Source organism: Bufo bufo, chromosome 1 (assembly GCF_905171765.1).
Source record: "Bufo bufo chromosome 1, aBufBuf1.1, whole genome shotgun sequence".
Taxonomy (NCBI): domain Eukaryota; kingdom Metazoa; phylum Chordata; class Amphibia; order Anura; family Bufonidae; genus Bufo; species Bufo bufo.
This window is the reverse complement of record NC_053389.1, coordinates 134,433,236-134,456,404: the sequence shown is the minus strand read 5'-3', so window position 1 is coordinate 134,456,404 and position 23,169 is coordinate 134,433,236. Positions and strand designations below refer to the sequence as shown.

Below are 23,169 nucleotides of genomic sequence, written 5' to 3'. Positions count from 1 at the left end.
TATCCTCTACTGGGTCTACAAAGTACCCATACTATGCAGTACTCACCATGTCTGGGTAGCAGAAGAAGAGGCAGCAAGGAAGCACAATATAATTAAAAGGAGATACAGATATCTTTGTATTAAGCCCATGTTGTTTTTTTTATATATTTAAAGGGTTTCTACCACCACATTTGGACCTAATTAGCTGTCAGACACTAGCGATCTGCTAGTGTCTGCTGTACCTAACCATGCTATTGTAATTCCTTTCTGTGCAGCGGTTACCCTAAAAAACATAGTTTTATTGCTATGCTAATGAGCCTCTAGGTGCTATGGGGGCATCTTTTCAGCACCTAGAGGCTCCGTCTACTCACCATGTCTGCCGCCCAGCTCGTCCCTCCAGCCATTTAGATTGACAGCCTCCATCGCGGCCGAATTCTCGCGCCTGAGCCGCGTCCGTCTGTATTTGGCGCAGGCGCAGTGACTGTCAGACCGCTCCCTGCGCCAGCATCTCCACTGCGCCTGCGCATCTCCAATGCTTGAGGCCAGGCGTCGTCTATTCCTGGGAGCACTCTGACGTCATCGGCGCAGGCGCAGTGGAGATGCCGGCGCAGTGAGCGGTCCGACAGTCACTGCGCCTGCGCTGAATATAGATGCACACGGCGCAGGCGCGAGAATTCGGCCGCGATGGAGGCTGTCAATCTAGAGGAGATGGGCGGGCTGGAGGGACGAGCTGGGCGGCAGACATGGTGAGTAGACGGAGCCTATAGGTGCTGAAAAGACGCCCCCATAGAGGCTTATTTGCATAGCAATAAAAGTTAGTTTTTTGGGGTAACCGCTGCAGAGAAAGGTATTACAATAGCACGGTTAGGTACAGCAGACACTAGCAGATCGCTAGTGTCTGACAGCCAATTACGGTAGGTCAAAATGTGGTGGTAGAAAGAAACCCTTTAATCCTCGAGTGCCTCTTCTCTGAATGGTGCCCTGGGCAAAGGCCTAGTTTGCCTTCTCTGGCCTCAGTCACCGTCCCTGACACAGATTTTTTCGTGAATACTATGACATACATATTCTGCTATAAAAATCACTCAGTGGTTTCAGAAGTTGCTGATTATCTATGAGGAGAATGATGGTAATGACTTGCTATGCCGTCACCACGCCTGCTGACACAGGAACAGGTAGGAACATGTCAGAAAAACCAACACCGCTACAGCATATGAATCCCTCTGTACATCTTGCCACCGCACATAGAGGCCATGTAAAATATAATTCTTCCAGTCTTGTATGCAGAAGAGAGGGATACGCACTGCAAGGGATAAGAGGGGGGCAGCACTGAACTGCTCTAGATCCATATACTGTATGAAGTCTTATACCTGGACTGTAGGGTCTGGGGGGATAATCCTCCTCCTTGTGGAGATCACCAAGTTGGTGTATGGAGTCTTATAGGTCAAGCAATGCTCCCTGGGAAACAAGGCATGAGAAGTAGCTCTCTTCCAGGAAGAAGTCTCTATTGGTGATAGCTTCCATCGAAGGGTTTTCCCGGGACTTAATTATTGATGAGCTATCCTCAACTCACTTAAATGGGAGCGGTGATGGAGTACCGCGACACGGCCACAACACAGTGAAACTATATAGTTTCTGGCATGTAGCCGATCAGGGGGGCCAGCCGGGTTCTGGACCCCCACCAATCTGATATTGAGGACCTATCCTGATAATTCATCATCAATACCTAAGTCCCGGAAAACCCTTTTAATGGACCTTGAAACATGACTAAGGAAACCAGAATCTTCTCCATAAGAAAACGAGAGACCCATCCGCAGACAGCTGCTGCACGGTTATGCCCGTCATTGGTGCCGGGCAGGTTACTGGTTGGCATAGGCAGCTCTAGGAAGACCGTTTTCATTCTTCTCGGAGGAGAACTACTTTGCACACCTTTTCTTCACAAGGAGGAAATGTTTTCCCCCAGACCCACATGAAAGGCCCCTCACCCAGCCACCCTACTCTGCACTGGTGAGGAAAACCCCTGAAATAGCTGTATGCGGATGGGTCAATTTTTTATGGAGAAGAATCTGGTTTAGCATGTGTCATTAGACACGCTAGAACAGGGATCAGCAACCTCCGGCACTCCGGGTGTTCTGAAACTACAACTCCCAGAATGCTCTATTCACTTCTATGGGAGTTAGACGAAGAACAGCCGAGCATGTTTGCATGTTAGGAGTTGTAGTTTCACAGCAGCTGGAACGCTAAAGGTTGCTGATCCCCGCGCTAGAAGGTCTGCCAAAAAATTTGACATTGAGTCATAGGGAAGCTCCCCCAGAAGGTGGCACTAGAGAGTTTTCCTTCTTCTTGGAGGAGAGGTACTCTCTTGACCTGACTGTGTGAAGGGGATTTGGACTTTGAGAAATTACAATTTATTACTGGGGCCCTATGAGCGCGGTGTGGACCCTGGAATGGGGGTGTCCGACTCCTAGGTTGGGAGTGCGTTATGTGAGAAGGGGCTGGAGGTAAGTAGAAAGTCTCAGACTGAGCATAAACGTTCTCCAAAACCCTGATGCCCTCTTTCACCTGAGTCTGCACTCAATAGGGGAAATTTGTCTCATGCTCTTGAATATTTGGTAGTTCTCTGTACAGTTTCCTTCTCATGACTCATGACCTTGTTTCCCTCATTCACTTAGCAGTGTAGTTGATGTTGTGCATCACTCTTTCCTCCCCCATCATTGACTGTCTTCACGTAAATTTTTTTTTTTTTTTTTTTAACAAATCCTCTCACTCTTGTAACACGAAACAAGTTTTCAGAAATGCTCTTTACATGTGGTCACACTTCAAAAGCGATGTCTTAACACATTTACCCTTCGTGTGGGCTACAGGGCGGCCTGAAGTGAAAGGGCGTGGCCTCAGGACAGCAGCAAGCAAAATACAGAAGGGGGGATAACCCACATTGACTGTCACTGTAGTCTGACGGGATGTTGGAAATGATGCAGAGGGTTATATGTGCTAGGACGCTGGACCTTTGAGACGTCTGTCATACTTTGTTTCATTTATTTTTAAAAATGAAGAGTTTTTTGTACATTTTCCTTCTGGGTTGGGTAAGTCGTGTCTTTTCTGTATTTTTCAGACATCTCATCTTCACAACACTAGACATGGCCAAAAAAAAGTATAAAAGTATGTTTAGTTCTTTGGCTCTCCCATGAGTGTCGTCAACCTATGTGGTGTACTTAGAGGGATGGAGACCCCATAGTAAAGATAAAAATGGGGCACCTCTGATACTAGCTGACAATACCACACCTCTAACCTCCTGATACAGGAGAGCTTGGTACTTGTTTGCCTCCATCATCTTTGGGTTGGTTCCTCACACCATAGTTTGATAACATTGAAAGACCTTGCACAGGTTCTCACCACCCATTAAATGAGATGTATCTAACCTGGGTTGGACCCCTTTTCTCCACATTAGCTGTATCTTCTGCTTCTATGGTACGTACATCTTTATGCTCTCCCTCTTCATAAGATCCCCAATAAGCATGGGCATATAATTAGAGAGTGGAGCAGCTGGGATCACATCCAGGCCCTGGAACCTGAGGAGACCCAAAAGGTCTTTCTGTTCCATATAAGAAAGTAAATCAGTTCTATAAATGATGTGCGGACAGGTAACCAACAAGCCATTCTGCTTTGTCCAGGGTATTTAAGCTAGTCATTTATCAAACTGGTGTAAAGTAGAACTGGCTTAGTTGCCTATAGCAACCAATCAGATTCCACCTTTCATTTTGGACAGCTCTTTTGGAAAATGAAAGAAGGAACTGATTGGTTGCTATGGGCTATTGGTTGCTATTAATCTTTGCCCCGGTGAAGAAGATCTAACTACAACTCTTACAGGAGGTGGTCTTCATTTCTCTATAGTGCTCCTCTATAGTGATTATTAGGGCTTGTTCACATCTAAGTTGGGCGCTCCATTTGGGGCTTCCGTTAGAGGTTCTGTCAAAAAGGTTGGACAAAAAAAAGTTCTGTTTGCAGGACTTTTATGTCCAGTAAAGAAAACACTTCTGTTATTTTGGTTGTTCTGCTCCTGAGTGGTGTGAACTCACCCCTAGGGCTCATTCAGACAGCTGTATGTCGTCTGCAAAAATGCAGATCCGTTTCTTTGCGGATTCGATGCAGACTTATTAACTTCTATGGGGCCCTTTTCATCTGTTCTACAGCTCCGCAATAGAAATAAAACATGTCCTATACTTGTCGGTGAAAATCAGGATGTGGCCGCAAAAAAACAGATCCACAATTTTGTGGACAGCATACAGCCGTATGAATGAACCCTTATAATTTTATGTGCCATACAACTTTTTGGATTAAAGTGTGAAAATGTTGACTTTATCTAATGTCGCAGTCTTTAGTTGTGAGTGTCCAGGTGTTGCAGAACTACAAATCTCTGTGTACTCTAACCACCAAAGGCTGACAGAACACACTGGGAGTTGTAGTTTTGCATTGGCTGAAGATATAGCTGCACTGCACTGTAGACTGGCAGGAATCCCAAAGTAACAAGGCTAAGGCCCCTTTCACACGGGCGAGTATTCCGCACGGGTGCAATGCGTGCGTGTAGATTGTATTATTTTCCCTTATAACATGGTTATAAGGGAAAATAATAGCATTCTGAATACAGAATGCATAGTAAAATAGCGCTGGAGGGGTTAAAAAAAAATAAAAATAATTTAACTCACCTTAATCCACTTGATCGCGCAGCCCGACATCTCTTCTGTCTTCTTCTTTGCTGTGTGCAGGAAAAGGACCTGTGGTGACGTCACTCCGGTCATCACATGATCTTTTACCATGGTGATGGATCATGTGATGACCGGAGTGACGTCACCACAGGTCCTTTTCCTGCACACAGCAAAGAAGAAGACAGAAGAGAAGCCGGGCTGCGCGAGCAAGTGGATTAAGGTGAGTTAAATTATTATTATTTTTTTGTAACCCCTCCAGCGCTATTGTACTATGCATTCTGTATTCAGAATGCTATTATTTTCCCTTATAACCATGTTATAAGGGAAAATAATAATGATCGGGTCCCCATCCCGATTGTCTTCTAGCAACCGTGCGTGAAAATCACACCGCATCCGCACTTGCTTGCGGATGCTTGCGATTTTCACGCAGCCCCATTCATTTCTATGGGGCCTGCGTTACATGAAAAACGCACAAAGAGGAGCATGCTGCAATTTTCACGCAACGCACAAGTGATGTGTGAAAATCACCGCTCGTGTGAACAGCCCCATAGAAATGAATGGGTCCTGATTCAGTGCGGGTGCAATGTGTTCAACTCACGCATTGGACCCGCACGGAAAACTCGCCCGTGTGAAAGGGGCCTAAGGCCTCCTGCACAAGAACGTGTGCTTCCCGTTGCCGTATTGCGGACCGCATTTGCGGATACGCAAAATACACGGGTGCCAGTCTGTGGCCATTCTGCATCACGGATGCGGACCCATTCAGTTCAATGGCAGAACGGCCGGATCGCGGACCTATTAGAGTGAATGGGTCCGCGATCCACTGCTGCTGCCCCACGGACGGCGTTCGTGCATTGCCGCCCGCATTTTGCGGCCCGCAGCACGACCACGGGGCGCACACGTTCGTGTGCCGGAGGCATAAAGGAACAACTTTTAGCAAATGATGCAGTGAAAAATGGCCCAAGTGTCATTGAAAGGGGTTTAGGCAGAAACCCTTTTGTCCTGTGTGGGGGCCTGGTTGGATACTTGCTATGGGGCCCTTACTATTCTATGTACGCCACTGCAGGTGCGGGTCAAACAGTTGCAGATCATTTTCATTATACCTTCTCTCTGTGTATCCTCCACTCCTGGTTTAGGCCTCCTGCACACGACCGTATGGCTTTTTCAGTGTTTCACGGATCCGTTGCTCCGTTTTTTGTTTCCGTTGTGTTTCCATTTCTGTTCCGTTTTTCCGTATGGCATATACAGTATACCGTAATTACATAGATAAAATTGGGCTGGGCATAACATTTTCAATAGATGGTTCCACAAAAAACGGAACGGAAACGGAAGACATATGGATGCATTTCCGTATGTGTTCCGTTTTTTTGCAGACCCATTGACTTGAATGGAGCCACGGAACGTGATTTGCGGGCAATAATAGGACATGCTCTATCTTTAAACGGAACGGAAATACGGAAACGGAATGCATACGGAGTACATTCCGTTTTTCTTGCGGAACCATTGAAAAAAACGGCCAGTAAACGGGGGGAAAAAACGGTCGTGTGCAGGGGGCCTTAGGCTCACAAAAACTGATTGAAATAACTGATCAAATAACTGATGTTTGAACAAGGCCTAAGGGTGTTTGCTATAAGTACTGCTGTATGCAGCATATTTATCCGTCCAAAACCCGGCATTTATGCAGGAAAGTGGCCGGATCACCACTGGACCCCATTATAGTCCATGGAGATCCAGTAGGGAACTGTTGCATGGCGAAATCGATAGCAAAATGTCCTTAGAGTACATTCACATCTGCAAGCAGATTACCCGGCAGGCTGTTCAGGCAAAGAGCAGCCTGCCGGATCTGCTGCCGCATATATAAATGTACCCTAAAGGTATGACCACATGGCACGTCATGTCATAAATCTGGTTGTGTTGCGGCCGTGCTGCGGTCAAGAACCGTGCGGTCAATTAGCCCACAGCTGCCTTTTATTTAATTAATGAAGACCGCACTATACAGTTGGTCTTCATCGTTGCTGGCCGCGTGGCCATTAACAATAAAGACCAATTAAAGAGTGCGGTCCTTATTAGTTAAATGAAAGGCAGCTGCGAGCTAATTGACCGCACTGTTCTTGACCGCAGCACGACCGTTCAGTGTAGTCGTACTCTTAAGGACATTTCACTTTTGCTTTTGTGCTTTATTCATGTAGGAGATCTCTGCCCCATGATACTTCTTTTTCTATGACCTTCTGATAATCCAGAATTTGTTGGGTCCCTAAGGAATTTTTCTGTGCAATAAATAAAGGTTTTGTACACAATTAGAAGTACATGGCTGTTTTCTTCTAAAAACAGCGCCACGTCTATTCACAGGTGGTGCGTGGTATTACAATTCAGCCTAATTCACTTCAGTAGAGCAAGGCTGCAATACCAGGCACAACCTGTGAATAGAGGTGGCACTGTTTTTGAAAGCAAGCAGCCATGTTCTTCTAATCATGGACAACTTTAAAGGGGTTTTCTCACTTCAGATACATTATGCCATCTTTAGGACACCACCATATTGGGTGGTCAGGTGAGTCCGGCTCTCTGCAGCAGAAGGCGCTGGCCATATACAAGAGATAAAATAAAGACCAGAAGTGAATGGAAATTTTGGGGACAGCCATGCAAGTGCTTGCTAAATGGTGGTTAGGGGACCACCTTCTCCTGATGGGTGGGCATCCTTGAAGGGGGGACTCTGCCTCTCCTGCAGCTATGCCATAGGGGTCGGAAGTATGCTTTATTTAACCCTTTCCTTCTACGCTGTATACATTTCTACGCTCTACAAAAAACACAACTAGAAGTTGTCCTCCTGCTCTACCTGAAACAATGACAGAAACATGTTCAGTTTCTGTGTGAAATCTTGACATTTACGTTAACCCAATTGTGGTTTATGTCACATAATATTGTGACCTCATCAGTACAACGGTTATGACTGGACAGTTACATTTTTTTCGTAAAGTTTTCTGATAAAAAGAAAACTCATACAGTATCAGCAAAACTACAGTATCTCTCAACATCCCATCAGATTTCAGGTTTCGGACCTGATCAGCAATTCTCCAGACCTCATTTTCGACCTCCACAAAGTTTTGTATGTTCTTTGCTAGGTCTCGACGGTCTAGTATTTTAAAGGGAGTCTGTCAGGTTCTTTCTTGTCATGAAACCAGTAACAGCGCTGGTAGGGGACTTAAATGGCAAAGATACTGATGACCTGTCCTCAGGATAGATTATTGATATCGGATCAGAGAGGGTCTGACTTCTGCTGATCAGTTGTTTAAAGGGATAGCGGTACTTGTGTGAGCTCTAATTCCTCTTCAAAATCCCCGGGGCGCCGTCTCCTTTATACTGGTGGTACAGTGTAATTACCATTGATCGTCCCATTCACGTGCAGGTAATTTTGAAATGGAAGCAGTGCTTACAGGAGCACCACTACCCCTCTGGGGAGTCAGAACCCTGCCAATCTGATATTGACAACTTGTCCTGCTGATGATAGGTCATCAATATCTTTGCACTGCTCAACCCGTGTAGCAGATATAGCCATGGATCAAATTGCAGGGAAAACAAACTTATCACATATGCAAATAAGCTCACAAGAGCCCATTGGGTGGTCCAGAGACTGTCAAGTGCACAGGCTAACCTCAGTAAAACCTCCCCAGCTCCTACCCTTAGTTTTGATTAACACCTCCTCCATTGTTGTCCCTGAGGCCATTGAAAACAGACATTTCAGTGCTGAACAGAAGAAGTTATCGATCAACAACTGGGAGTCATGGCATGGGGTTTATTGAGGAAAGCCTGAGCAATTTCGGGCTTGGGTCCACCCACTGAGCAGAGAAGAGACCAGCAATGCTTCAGTAGTCCTTTAGAATGTTAAAGGACCTGCAGTCATATGATCAGATGAATCTAGGTCCTGAAGCCAGAGGGCAGAGCTTCAAAGCACCTCAGAGGGGAGAGTATGGGCTGCTTTGTAACTTTCTGGGATCTGATTTGGGGTCTGGTGCACCATTTTAATAGAGTTACTATCAGAACGGCACACTACACAGTGTATCGCCTCATGGTATGATACTCAAACATAGTAGCAGGGTGTACAGATGAGGGTTGCTGCTTTTGTATACTGACCATACAGACGACAAGAACTCATTATTTTGGCCTTTTTAGGGCTAATAGAATCCTATGGAGGTGTTCAGTGTTTAGGTTGGAAGCTTTCCTGGTGTACTCTGTATGTACAGTCGTGGCCAAAAGTTTGGAGAATGACACAAATATTAGTTTTCACAAAGTTTGCTGCTAAACTGCTTTTAGATCTTTGTTTCAGTTGTTTCTGTGATGTAGTGAAATATAATTACACGCACTTCATACGTTTCAAAGGCTTTTATCGACAATAACATGACATTTATGCAAAGAGTCAGTATTTGCAGTGTTGGCCCTTCTTTTTCAGGACCTCTGCAATTCGACTGAGCATGCTCTCAATCAACTTCTGGGCCAATTCCTGACTGATAGCAACCCATTCTTTCATAATCACTTCTTGGAGTTTGTCAGAATTAGTGGGTTTTTGTTTGTCCACCCGCCTCTTGAGGATTGACCACAAGTTCTCAATGGTATTAAGATCTGGGGAGTTTCCAGGCCAAGGACCCAAAATGTCAACGTTTTGGTCCCCGAGCCACTTAGTTATCACTTTTGCCTTATGGCACGGTGCTCCATCGTGCTGGAAAATGCATTGTTCTTCACCAAACTGTTGTTGGATTGTTGGAAGAAGTTGCTGTTGGAGGGTGTTTTGGTACCATTCTTTATTCATGGCTGTGTTTTTGGGCAAAATTGTGAGTGAGCCCACTCCCTTGGATGAGAAGCAACCCCACACATGAATGGTCTCAGGATGCTTTACTGTTGGCATAACACAGGACTGATGGTAGCGCTCACCTTTTCTTCTCCGGACAAGCCTTTTTCCAGATGCCCCAAACAATCGGAAAGAGGCTTCATCGGAGAATATGACTTTGCCCCAGTCCTCAGCAGTCCATTCACCATACTTTCTGCAAAAGATCAATCTGTCCCTGATGTTTTTTTTTTTTAGAGAAGTGGCTTCTTTGCTGCCCTTCTTGACACCAGGCCATCTTCCAAAAGTCTTCGCCTCACTGTGCGTGCAGATGCGCTCACACCTGCCTGCTGCCATTCCTGAGCAAGCTCTGCACTGGTGGCACTCCGATCCCGCAGCTGAATACTCTTTAGGAGACGATCCTGGCGTTTGCTGGACTTTCTTGGACGCCCTGAAGCCTTCTTAACAAGAATTGAACCTCTTTCTTTGAAGTTCTTGATGATCCTATAAATTGTTGATTAAGGTGCAATCTTAGTAGCCACAATATCCTTGCCTGTGAAGCCATTTTTATGCAACACAATGATGGCTGCACGCGTTTCTCTACAGGTCACCATGGTTAACAATGGAAGAACAATGATTTCAAGCATCACCCTCCTTTTAACATGTCAAGTCTGCCATTTTAACCCAATCAGCCTGACATAATGATCTCCAGCCTTGTGCTCGTCAACATTCTCACCTGAGTTAACAAGACGATTACTGAAATGATCTCAGCAGGTCCTTTAATGACAGCAATGAAATGCAGTGGAAAGTTTTTTTTTGGGATTAAGTTAATTTTCATGGCAAAGAAGGACTATGCAATTCATCTGATCACTCTTCATAACATTCTGGAGTATATGCAAATTGCTATTATAAAAACTTAAGCAGCAACTTTTCCAATTTCCAATATTTATGTAATTCTCAAAACTTTTGGCCACGACAATACACAGTCTGAGGCTGTTATTATTACTATGTGTGGCATTAAGGGGACAATATTACTGCTGTGAGAGCACTATTACAGTGTGCGGAACTAAGGGGGCACTTTTACTGTGTGGAGCACCATATAGGCACTATTATTGACTCAGAACTCAGAAGTGTCGCCTAATTATTTTTGGAGACACCATCTGTGTGGGACTCTTATTTATTTCTAAAGTACAATGTTGGGGGGCACTTTGCAGCACAGCAGCTACAGTAATGGGTCCTCAACAGGCACAGCATGGATTATATGGGAAGATACTGAACAATGTTCAGGGGGAGGGAAGCACACTCATGAAGCTTATGGGCTCATCAATGTGTTACAAAAGGGCCTGGGCCCAATACTGACCCCTCTGGAACCCCCACTGGTAACTGTGACCCAATCTGAGTCTGTACCATTAATAACCACCCTCTGTTTTCTATCACTCAGCAATTATGCATGTTTCCCCCTAGTCCCCTCAGTCTCATTTTATGTACTAATCTTTTATGCAGTCTAGTATCAAACACCTTGGAAAAGTCCAGATTCACAATATCCACAGCATTACCATGGTCCGGTCCACAATCTTACCCAGTCCATATAGAAATGCTGGACTTAACGTCTTGTTTTAGAAGGTGGAGATTTAGGACTGCTGTAAAAATTCCAGGATTGTATTCGTGGAGCAATCGCTTTTCAAGAATAGGGTGTATACACCCTATAGAAGGGGTAGTCCACCTTGGTGAGGTAGAGATCTACTGTAGTAATAGAGAAGGTACTAGATATGTGCCATGATACAAACGTCTTCTTCTCACACAAAAGAGAAGCCATGATTAGGCCACACATAGCAATTGTACAAGGTGCTCACCATTTGAAAAGTATTTTGGCTTTGACAAACACAATGGGCCACATTTACTAATGTGAGTGGAACCTTGATTTTGGTGTAAAGTGCACCAAAATGTGGTGCAATTTGGTGCATTGAGGTTTAGAGAACAGCCCCTTTCACAAAGGTTGATGAAAGCTTGTATGATAGTTCACTATCGAGCATTGCTCCATGTAAACATGGCCAGCGATCATCCGACAAGCAAGCTGATGGTGATTGCATCTTTTATGTGGACATAAAGATTTTTTGTCAGGGAATGTGCTTCTCACAAACAATGTATGGATGATAGATCCTTTTACATGGTTAGATAAATTGCCTAATTGAGCACTGATTGATGATATAGAAAGCTGATTGGTGCTCATTATAATTTTCAGGAGGGGTTTGAATGAATGATCATTCTTGTGATTGTTCATTCCTACCTCTTCTCATATTTTTACATTAGCGCATCCTCCATTTACACAGGAAGATGTGCCGCTAACAAATAATGCTTTTTACACAGAAAAGATGCAATGACTGTGATAAATAGGCATGTTTACACGGGGCAATGATCGGGGATGAACGTTCATTCAGCCAATCATCAACCTGTGTAAATGAGCCCTAAATCTATAGAGGGGCTTTAACAAATGATCCCAAGAAAGATTTTCCATTCAGACCTCTGTTCTATATTGTTGATTGGTGCTCTTTCAGGCAATTCATGCACCAGTGTAAAATGACCCGAACTCTTTAGATGTATCACAACAGACTGTGCAAGATACTTACCCAGAAACCTGATGGACTTCAGTTGTTGTCAGAGGCAGTAGTCGGTAATATCTGTACAATTGCATGTACCAAGCAACATAGATAGAAGTCCAGATCACAGATGGAGGCAAAGTCCCAGGTCGTCATTTGGAAAAAATAAAATATCTAGTGTATAGTCATCTTAAGGCAATGTGATCTACTCTACTAAGGATCCAGATCTACCCCTTGCTCACCTAGGCTCCACAGTATAGCACAAGCTGTATAGCTTTGTGCAGACATTTACACCACTTGCATTCATCAACACAGAACTGATATTGGAATCAATGTGCTAGATTGGTGTCCTGTGCCCACCACTGGGTGGGTACAGGCATTGCTTCACTCACCATTCTTCTTTCTCTCAGGTGGCCTGGACCCACCAGCCTTCCCCTGCTGCCGGACCCACCAGCCTTCCCCTGCTGCCGGACTTGCCGCTGTCCTGCTCGCCAGCAGGCTGCGGCCTGCTTCCTACCAACAAGGCCTCTTCCCTTTGTCCCTGCGCACGGTTCCAAGAGTTCTTAAAAGGCCACCGCAAGCGTACTCTCATTTTCACCTGCCAATGGCTGGTCACATTTGGGTACTTAAGGCACCTTCCATTATGGGAGGGTTATCTAGCTTGCTAGTTAGTGCAAATATGTGATGTATTCATTTGTCTGCTTGTGTACCAACTTCTGCCCGTTTACTGGATTCTGCTGCCTGACCTCCACTGTCTGACCCGACCTGTGACGGACCTCCATATTGAGCTTTCACTGCCTGCCCTGTCCTCTAAGTTTTACCATATTGCACATACTCGGCCCGCCCTCACCTCAGCCTGTCCCTAACTACAGTTTTGCTTGACCCCTAGGTGCACCCAGTGGTGTCTCGGACCCCGTGGTTCAGCTGTCAATCACGCAGAGACCACTCTAGGAAGTATCGGCCTGGTGGCTCCCCTGCAACAAAGTCCAGATCCCTGTATAATGGTTAAAGGTGAATACTAAGGGACTGCCAGGATAACACCCTTAGTATTAGCCCATAGTCAAATCTGTTGGTTGACACAGTGATTCCCCACCCACTGCTGTAACACAAGGGCAGAAATTCTGAGCAACATTAACCCCCAATCAGTGGCGACATCTCCAAATTACTGCTGTCTATTGGAGTTTGGTTTGGGAATTGCTAGCGGTTTCAGCTATACTCGCTGCTGAACTTAGTGGCTGACCACTGGAACTCGCAAAAAACCCACGACGGTTGGAATATATATAATTCTTTACACCACGCATTTCGATCTGTCGGTATAAGTGACTCACAATAATTTGTATAGATCATATAAGTTATTTTGAGCTCTAAAGTGAAATTTTTGACTGCATTATTGGGTTATTTCTTTCACTTTTGATTTTGAGTTTATCACCAAAAATGTTTGCTGTTTGGACTTTGGACAATCAAAAATGGTTGGAAGAACATTGCTCTATTCTCTATACATAAAGTTATGCTGGTTTCCAGGAATTTATTCTATAACTGTTGGATTGCTCTGCTAACACAGAAGGTGACATCCAGTGACATCCCTTCAGCCCATGACCATGTTCATGATTGATTTGTGAATGTTGTAGGAATTCTTTTATGGATTTTTTTTTTCTTATGGAAAGCAGAAGATCCTTTTTAGTGTAAAGAGGACCTGTCAGTTCTCCTAAAATGTCTGTTTCAGTAAATACTTGCACATCTAATAAAATCTGATATCATTCTGGAGCATCTTTGCATAGAATGCTATGGTCCTCTGTTATTTCTTCTAGAAATGTATAAATAAATTGACAACTTGGTGTCACCAGCTGGAAATGTGTCCCCACAAACTCTGACATTGTCAGTGCTGCCAGTATCAGACTGTCTACGAACACACTCTTTTGACAAGGGGAATGGGAACACCCTACTGTCAAAGTATTCATGAATTACCAGGAGAAATAACAATGGAAAAAGACAATGCTTGAGAATTGTTATATCATGGGGAATACAAGTGCCTACTCAGACATGTCTGGAGATGTGACAGGTTCTCTTCCAAACATTCGTACTGGGACCTCAAAAACCTGAACATGGGGTACATTTACATCCTCTAATTTCCAAAATGGGTAATTAGAGGGCTAAAATAAGTGACCACCCCCCATCCCTGGCATGACTATTTAGAAATAGGGAAATATACAAATGGGCAGGCACACCACCTTTCGTAGCTGGAATTGGATCAAAATACAATTTATTAGTACAGAATTGATATATAAAAGAGGCACAATAGTATCAAATCAAAATAAAATCGCAATAAAAGTACATAATAAAATACATAATAAAATAATCACAATGAATTCCATTCTGATAATTTTATTATGTATTTTATTATGTACTTTTATTGCCTTTTTTATATATTGATTCTGTACTAATAAATAGTGTTTTGATCCAATACCAGCTACGAAAGGTAGTGTGCCTGCCCATTTGTATATTTCTCTATTTTTTTTGTGTACTAGGTGGGTGACCCAGTCAGCAGTGAACCCACCGCTATCCATTCCTCTGGGTGTTGAGCCCCTCTTGAATTCCTTTATTGTAGTCACCATCACCACCTCCTCAGGCAGAGAGTTCCATAGTCTCACTGCTCTTACCGTAAAGAATCCTTTTCTATGTTTGTGTACAAACCTTCTTTCCTGCAGACGCAGAGGATGTCCCCTCGTCACAGTCACAGTCCTAGGGATAAATAGATGATGGGAGAGATCTCTGTACTGACCCCTGATATATTTATATATATTAATTAGATCTCCCCTCAGTCGTCTTTTTTCTAAAGTGAATAACCCTAATTTTGATAATCTTTCAGGGTACTGTAGTTCCCTCATTCCAGTTATTACTTTAGTTGCCCTCCTCTGGACCTTCTCCAGCTCTGCTATGTCTGCCTTGTTTACAGGAGCCCAGAACTGTACACAGTACTCCATGTGTGGTCTGACTAATGATTTGTAAAGTGGTAGGACTATGTTCTTATCACGGGCATCTATGCCCCTTCTGATGCAACCCATTATCTTATTGGCCTTGGCAGCAGCTGCCTGACACTGGTTTTTGCAGCTTAGTTTGCTGTTTATTAAAATTCCTAGATCCTTTTCCATGTCAGTGTTACCGAGTGTTTTACCATTTAGTATGTACGGGTGACTTGCATTATTCCTTCCCATGTGCATAACCTTACATTTGTCAGTGTTAAACCTCATCTGCCATTTATTTGCTCAAGCCTCCAATCTATCCAGATCCCTCTGTAGTAGTATACTGTCCTCTTCAGTGTTAATTACTTTACACAGTTTAGTGTCATCTGCAAAAATTGTTATTTTACTATGCAAGCCTTCTACAAGATCATTAATAAATATATTGAAGAGAATAGGGCCCAATACTGACCCCTGAGGTACCCCACTAGTGACAGTGACCCAATCTGAGTGTGTACCGTTAATAACCACCCTCTGTTTTCTATCATTGAGCCAGTTACTTACCCACATACAGACGTTTTCTCCCAGTCCGAGCATTCTCATTTTATATACTAACCTTTTATGTGGTACAGTGTCAAATGCTTTGGAGAAGTCCAGATATACGACATCCATTGATTCGCCGCTGTCAAGTCTAGAACTTACCTCCTCATAGAAATTGATTAAATTAGTTTGACATGACCGATCCCTCACGAAGCCATGCTGATATGGCGTTATTTGCTTATTTCCGTTGAGATGCTCTAAGATAGCATCTCTCAGAAAACCTTCAAACAGTTTACCCACAACAGATGTTAAACTTACCGGCCCATAGTTTCCGGGCTCTGTTTTTGGACCCTTTTTGAAAATTGGCACCACATTTGCCATGCGCCAATCCTGTGGGACATTCCCTGTCAGTATAGAGTCCGCAAATATCAGAAATAAGGGTCTGGCTATGACATTACTTAATTCCCTTAGAAAACGGGGGGTGTATGCCATCCGGTCCTGGCGATTTGTCTATTTTAATCTTTTTAAGTCGCTGATGTACTTCTTCCTGGGCACTTTTAATGGGGAATTGATTTTTACATTCTGCATGTCATCTGACAGTTTATTTTCCTCAGTGAATACATAAAAAAAATATTTAACAGCTTTGCTTTCTCCTCGTCGCTCTCTGCGACTCCCCCCTCATTACTCTTTAAAGGGCCGACACTTTCAGATTTATACTTTTTAACATTTATATAATTGAAGAACATTTTAGGGTTAGTTTTACTCTCTTTGGCAAATAATCTCTCGGTCTCTAGTTTGGCCGCTTTTATTTGTTTTTTACATGTTCTATTTTTTTCCTTATAGTTTTTCAGTGCTTCTGTGCTCCCCTCCTGTTTTAGTGATTTATATGCTTTCCTTTTGTCATTTATTGCTTTCTTTACAGTACTATTTAGACATTGTATAGCACTGGTATTACATTAAAGGGGTTATCTTATGTGAGACATTGGTCTATCTTCAGAACGAGACCCCCAAAGTGAGTGGAGAGCACCCACTGGAGTGGAGTGATCTCCATTAATTTCTATAGGAGCTCCGAAAATAGCTGAGCAAGTGCACTTGGCTATTTTCGGAAGTCCCATAGAAATGAATAGTGGGCAGCCATGCTTCTGCAGCTGCTCTCCACTCAATTTGGTTGTCCCATTTTGGAGTTAGTTGTGGGTCCCAGAGGTGGGACTCTCACCTATCTGATATTGGTGGCATATCCTAGCATTATGCCACTATTTGGTCATGTTGGTAACATTTGAACACTGTATGGTGATGTCTGACGTGTACAGCGCTTTTTGCTTAGGCATTGTGTAGCACTGCAACTTATGACACTATACTGAGTATGGTGGCAATTCATTTTCATTCACTTAAATGGGTTTTCCAGATGTTTAATACTAATGACCTTTCCTCAGGGTAGGTCATCAATATCTGATCAGGTCATCAGTATTTAACACTGAGAAAACCCCTTTAATTGCATTGAAGTCTTATTTGGACAAAGTAGGGCAGTGTTTTTGGTTTTGGACACCATACTGTATGGCACTTACTATTAAAACCCTCTCAATAGTCCTTGACTTAGTAACCAACACTAAGGACTGTTTTCTCTAAAATATAGCAGGTCCGAAGGACAAAAATCCATATGCTTTATGTAAGTGTCAGACCAAGAGATTGCCAGTTAACAGTGGTTTGGAACACGGTAAATCTAGAATACAAGGTCCATCTATTCTACAAAGGAATGACAATCTATAGGCATCACGCTGGCAGGCCCCTGTAGATTATGGCATATTAAAAATGCCACTTTCTCTGCTTCTCCTTAAAGAGGACCTGTCACCACCCCTGAAATGTCTTTTTTCATAACTACCTGCACTTCCCATGTAATACCAATTCTTGATCATCTATTCTTATGCCTATTCCTTTATTATTCCTGTTAGAAGTTATGAATGAATTACTAGCAGTTTGCAATGAAGGTCAAGTTTGGTGTTGGGGGGTGTCCTTGCAAAGTCTGACATTATCCAATCAGTGCTGCCAGTGTCAGACTACACGAAGACGTCACCCCAACTGGTAACACCCATCTGGAACTTCTAGCAGTAATGATAAAGGAATGGTGCAGCACAGGGATATAAGAATAGATTCTCCAGAATTGTTATCACAAGAGGAATGCAAGTAACAGACCGTTCAGGAGAGGTTATAGGTCCTCTTTAAGTAGCCTTCTACTAATCCTACCTACCAACTTCACTCCTTCACCCAGACCAAAGATTTCATTTGTTTCCATCACCCTATATCCAAATATCCTGGCAAAGCCAAAATGGCTTGTTGGTTCCCCCCTCCCCTGAGTATCTGCATCATATTTCCCCCCAAGCTCCTCTCTAACGACTCTAGTTTATCCTTTGCATAGCTGCAGATCGTACTGTTGTAATAGGACTATGTCAAGGACATTGATATGTATTTTGCATATAGGTAATTGGCTGATTTATGATAAGATCAGAAACCACATCACTAGTGATACGAAATTTGTTCTTTTGCCCACTTTACATCATTTCTTCATCTCAGTGCTAAAAAAAGGTATTTTGGAAAGTTTCAAACTGGTCTGAACTTTTAAAAATTGTAGAAATGTAATATGATAAATTCCAAGAATAAGACTATAGACTATTTCTTTCTAATTCCAAAAAATAACAAGATGTGACCTTCTGAGGCTGAAAGAATAACATTTAAAAAAGAAATGGTGTTCACCGGAAAACTCTGAATATTGTGTGACATTTATGGATATTTCAGCTGCCCCAATAGTTTTCATTAAGAGGATTAAGGGAAGATTAAGAGGAGATTAAGACGAAACGTGTAGGGATATTTTCCCTTCCCTGGGGTCTATCATCTTTCCTCTAGCATCCTAGTATTTTATTCAATTGACTAAACGTTAAGTTTTAGTAAGCTACTACCTCCTATGTTTTTCAGTTAGTGATTTGTTTTTGGTAGTTCACACAGGAAGTTTTCATGATACCTCCCTCTGGTGGTAACTTTTTGTTTGAACCCTATAGTTTCCAGTTTCTGGTGGTGGAGGGGCATGTTCCCAGGTCCTGGGTGCCTTAGGGGGAGCTAACAAGCTACATTGCCTGCAGTAAAATATTTGGGTGGAAGTGTCTAGATCCATACCTTATTTACCTATACAGGGTCGTAAATGGGTTTTCTTTCACTAAAGGAAATCGTATACCTCGGTGGGGGTTCAACTTCCAACACCCCATGCTGGTCAGCTATATGAATTGTGCTTAGGCCATGTGACTGATGTATGTGACGTCACTGGCCAAGGAAGAAGGTGCTGTGCTCATGGGAGTGCCGCGGCCACTTCAAGCAGCTGATTGTTGGGGGTGCCAGGAGTCGGACCACCACTGATCAGTAATTAATGACCTATCCTGAGGATAGGCTATCAATATCTTGGACCCCTTTAATGATCTTGTAAAGGGCTTACAGATGATGCTAAGCTCTGAAAAGCTATTCACACAAAGGAGGATAATATAATACAGTATTGCTATGGAATTTGGGGAGGTTGGATGGAGGCTTTGGCAGAGAAATAGCAAATAAAGTTCAGTGAGAATAAATGATGATGGACTTGAGCTAAAGAAAAAATGTACAGTTATGTGTTAAATTGTAAAACACTGGGTAAAACTTTCTCTGAAAAAGACATCAGGGTATTGGTGGACAATACCAACAGGAAAACAGATTAAAGCTCCGAAAGCAAGGTAAATCAGACTATCAGGACCTGTGTTGATCAGGCAAGGGATGACAGAGACAAGTTGGTATACATAGGGGAGCTGATGAGCTAATTAGTCAGCAGCTGCATAGCAACACACAGAGCAAGGGGAGAAAGGGTGCAGCCCCTGCAGTGCTGAACCTGAGGTTAAATACACTGAACTAAGCTCCTGTTCACACATACATACCGCACAGACACAAAGTGATTGGAACGGTGGCCATAGGCCGCCAGTGTAACCTCCTTATGCCCTCTTGTCACTGGTACTGCAGTAGAGGGAGGCACATTACTCAGAATAGATTTTTGCACTTTTCACTATGTTTCTTGAGGCATGGTCAGACTTAGTTTGGGCTTTAAACACATACAGGGGATGGACTTGACTCAGAAATGGCGACAGGTCTCCAGCCCTCTTCTTGATGAGGGCATCTTTACAACATACATAGAAGGTAGATCTTGCAGGTGTTGAGGATACAGGTGGATTTCTGACAGGCTGCATAGTATTCAGACATCGTGAATGGCTAGCAGAACCCAGAGTTCCAGTCGAGAACTGGATTGTTTAGATGGAGTCAAGACATTCCCAGCAGACTGTAGACGCAGGCAGAGCATACAGGGAAATTCTCTCAGAATGGGACAAACTCACTTGAAGTTCCAGGGGCTCAGTTACGTGCTGTATGGAAAGTCTTTCCATTGATACAGATCCCCACCAAGTGTTTCTTCAGGTGCTGGACGGGTAAACAGTACTGATTTACCAAGTCCTGATGCAAGAAGAAGCCTCCTCCCGAGCCAGAGACTGTGAAGGCTGAAATTGTAAACCGTGTACCATCGTAGGACAGAGATTCTATGGAATTAATGACGCTTTAATAATAAATAATAATACATTCTGGCAAGGTCAACTTTGGAAAGATCTGGTCTTCACCCAGGGCCATCTCCGCTATAGTCCCTAGGCTTGTAAGTCTCCCCTTGCAAGGACAAGTGCGGACATAATGTCCCTTGGTACCACAATACAGACAGAGGTCACTAGAGCACCTGGGTTGACTCTCTTTAGGCTATACAGTTGCCTGGGCTCCTGGTCTAGATTAGAAGATGGAGGCGTCAGGGGTCTCTGAAATGTTGGCGGCAACTGAAGAGATTCTCTCTCATGAAATATTTCTTTGGCAAGCTCCAACAACCAGAGATCAATAAAGGTATCAAGAACTCTTGAGGGTAGTTGGTATGTCACAGGCCACTAGTTCTTCCTAATATAAGCTGACAGGCCCTCAAAGGACACTGCCACAAGGGCCTCATTGTCCAGGCTAATTCTGAGGACAGAATGCGAAACTGTATGACTGGCCTACTGTCAAGATGACCTGGTGACGTTGTAGAAGAGAAGAAGAGAGAAGGAGGCAACTGAAGTACATTCTGTGTTATCAAAGACTCTGCAGAAGGTGGTTAGGAACTGCAGGTCACTTTACACAGCTTAGGATTGTCATCATAGTGTGGGCGCAGCGACAGACGAAGAGCAGAACTTCCAGAGGCAGCTGTGGCTACAGCAGTGGTTAAGGTCAAGGAGAGGAAGGGTGTAATCCCTGCAGTGCTGAACCTGAGGTGAAATACACTGAACTAAGCTCCTGTTCACACATACACATCGGACACACAGACACATAGCAAGTGAAGCAATTGGTATCTGCCTCATATGTTCTTACTTCCTCTGAATTTAACACTGTGGGATTACAGGTGGGGCCTGTGTCTTTTTACAATCTTACCAACTATGTAACTATGTACGCTGATGCGCCTGTAAGTTTAGTGGTATCTGTGACTACTGTGATGTATTCTCAGTGATTGGTGCTATAGGGTCTGTACTGTTTTACACTGTCATTCCTTCATGGCATGAATTACAGAGGCCATTTACTCATCCAAAGTGGTCCATGATATTTCACCTTCTCAGCTTTGCCAGGTGTTGGCACCAGTTCTTGCTTCAAACTCCCTTTTTTGTGGTTTTAGTGGGGGTTCCATCTCACAGACCTCCACTGATGATGTCATGGGTGAGATGATGTAATCTTAAAAGGCCAGTATACCAGAGATGACCCCTGGATGGCCATTAACAGGCTATGGCATGTCCAGTTTGGTGCTGTGAGGTCCTCTTGAGATGTTAGTGCTGTGTCATAATGACGACGTCTTCAAAAGATAGTTAAAAGTGAAGCTCTGCTTTTAAGTATCACTGCTGGCATAGCAAATGTAAAATCCACCATCTGTGTAATTTATCTTTATTACCTATTCTGCTATTTTCTGTTCATTTTACTCTACGTGAGGATCTCTGTGTAGCACAGAATGCTCCTGTTGTAATGTGCAGGCTATTTACTATCAATGGATCTTAATTTGACTTTATATTAATTATAGTTTGTGTGGACAGCCCAGATACTGTTTTCTGCTATAAATTCTAAATATAATATTTATCAGATCCTCCAACTTGCTGACAGTTCCCCGATATCATCAGTAGGAAACATGTATAATAATAGCACAGTTAAGAAGGCAATACTAAAGATGCATCATTCAGATCTTATTGACTGTATAGCAAATTATAAAGTTGGAGATTTTCTTTAAATACATTTTAGGGTACTTTTACACTAGCGTTAGTGTGATCCAGCAGGCAGTTCCATCGTCGAAGCTGCCTGCCGGATCCGCCGATCAATGTGACAACTGACAGCATTTGTAGACGGATCCGGGTGCGGATCCATCTACAAATGCATTGCAAGAATGGATCCGTCTCTCCGCTTGTCATGTGGATGGACGGATCCGTCTTGCAGTCTTTTTCACAGTTTTCCGTCCTTTAGTTGTTTTGCAATGCCGGATCCGGCACTAATGCATGTCAATGGGAATTAATGCCGGCATTCCGGCGACTGATCAGGCATTTTGGACGGACATAATACCGGTATTATGTCCGGCCAAAACGCCTGACAGTGACTGAACGGAAGGCATACTGATCCAAACTAAACAGATTTCTATCCATTCAGAATGCATGGGGATATGCCTGATCAGTTCTTTTCTGGCATTGAGACCTTTTGACGGAACTCTATGCCGGAAAAGAATAACGCTAGTGTGAAAGTACCCTTAGGTGGAAATATCTTGAGTTGATTCCTATGATATTTCAGAATTTAAAAAAATTGTTCAGAACGTCATTTTGTATCACTTTTAATCTTTGCTTTGTCTTGCTAAATGGGCACAGCAGAAGTGAAGTTTTCGGCAGTCTACAATTCCGATAACATTATCATCTACATCATCAGACTTTAAATGTATACGTAGCTGACAACCTTCTTGGTATCTCATTTCCTGGGGATATCAGTGTGGTTGTCACTTTCCTGTAAATATCCGAATGATGCATATTGCCTGTTGAGGGCAATTATTTAGAAAGACTTTTAAAAAAAAACAGACCACAAACACACAAACAGACCTAACTTCTCTCCTTGAAATCCTCTAATTCATTATACAAGATTTGAGACATAATAGTTGGCCACACCATCTCTTGGATTCTCCAGTAAAAAGCTCCTTCAACCAAATGGGTGGTGCTTAGTGTAGCCATCCCCATAGACATTTGATTGATAGTGGACCCTTGTGGCATGATTCAACAACTTGAACCTAAAACCTTTGAGCAGCTCAGACAATTCATTGACCACTGAGGGTCCAGAAAAGATGGTGGAATGATCATTAATGCCACTACTGTAGGTTACAGAGAGAGAAGTAATCCTGTAATTCCACTAGGGTAACACTGTAGAGAGAGGTACAGTACCTTATATATAAGTGGCAGGGTCAGCTCCAGATATACAATTAAAGATTAAATATTCACTCAATA

At 43.3% G+C, this 23,169-nt stretch overlaps 1 protein-coding gene across 1 annotated transcript in view; it reads left to right on the top strand.

Annotated features, from left to right (window-relative positions):
• Positions 1 to 2,934: 2,934 nt before the first annotated feature.
• TNFRSF25 (TNF receptor superfamily member 25) overlaps positions 2,935 to 23,169 on the top strand; it is a 76,034-nt gene continuing 55,799 nt past the window's right edge. The window contains exon 1 of the mRNA XM_040429702.1: positions 2,935 to 3,059. Coding sequence (XP_040285636.1) covers positions 3,024 to 3,059 — 36 coding nt within the window. The 5' untranslated portion in view covers positions 2,935 to 3,023. The remainder of the gene's footprint in view (positions 3,060 to 23,169) is intronic.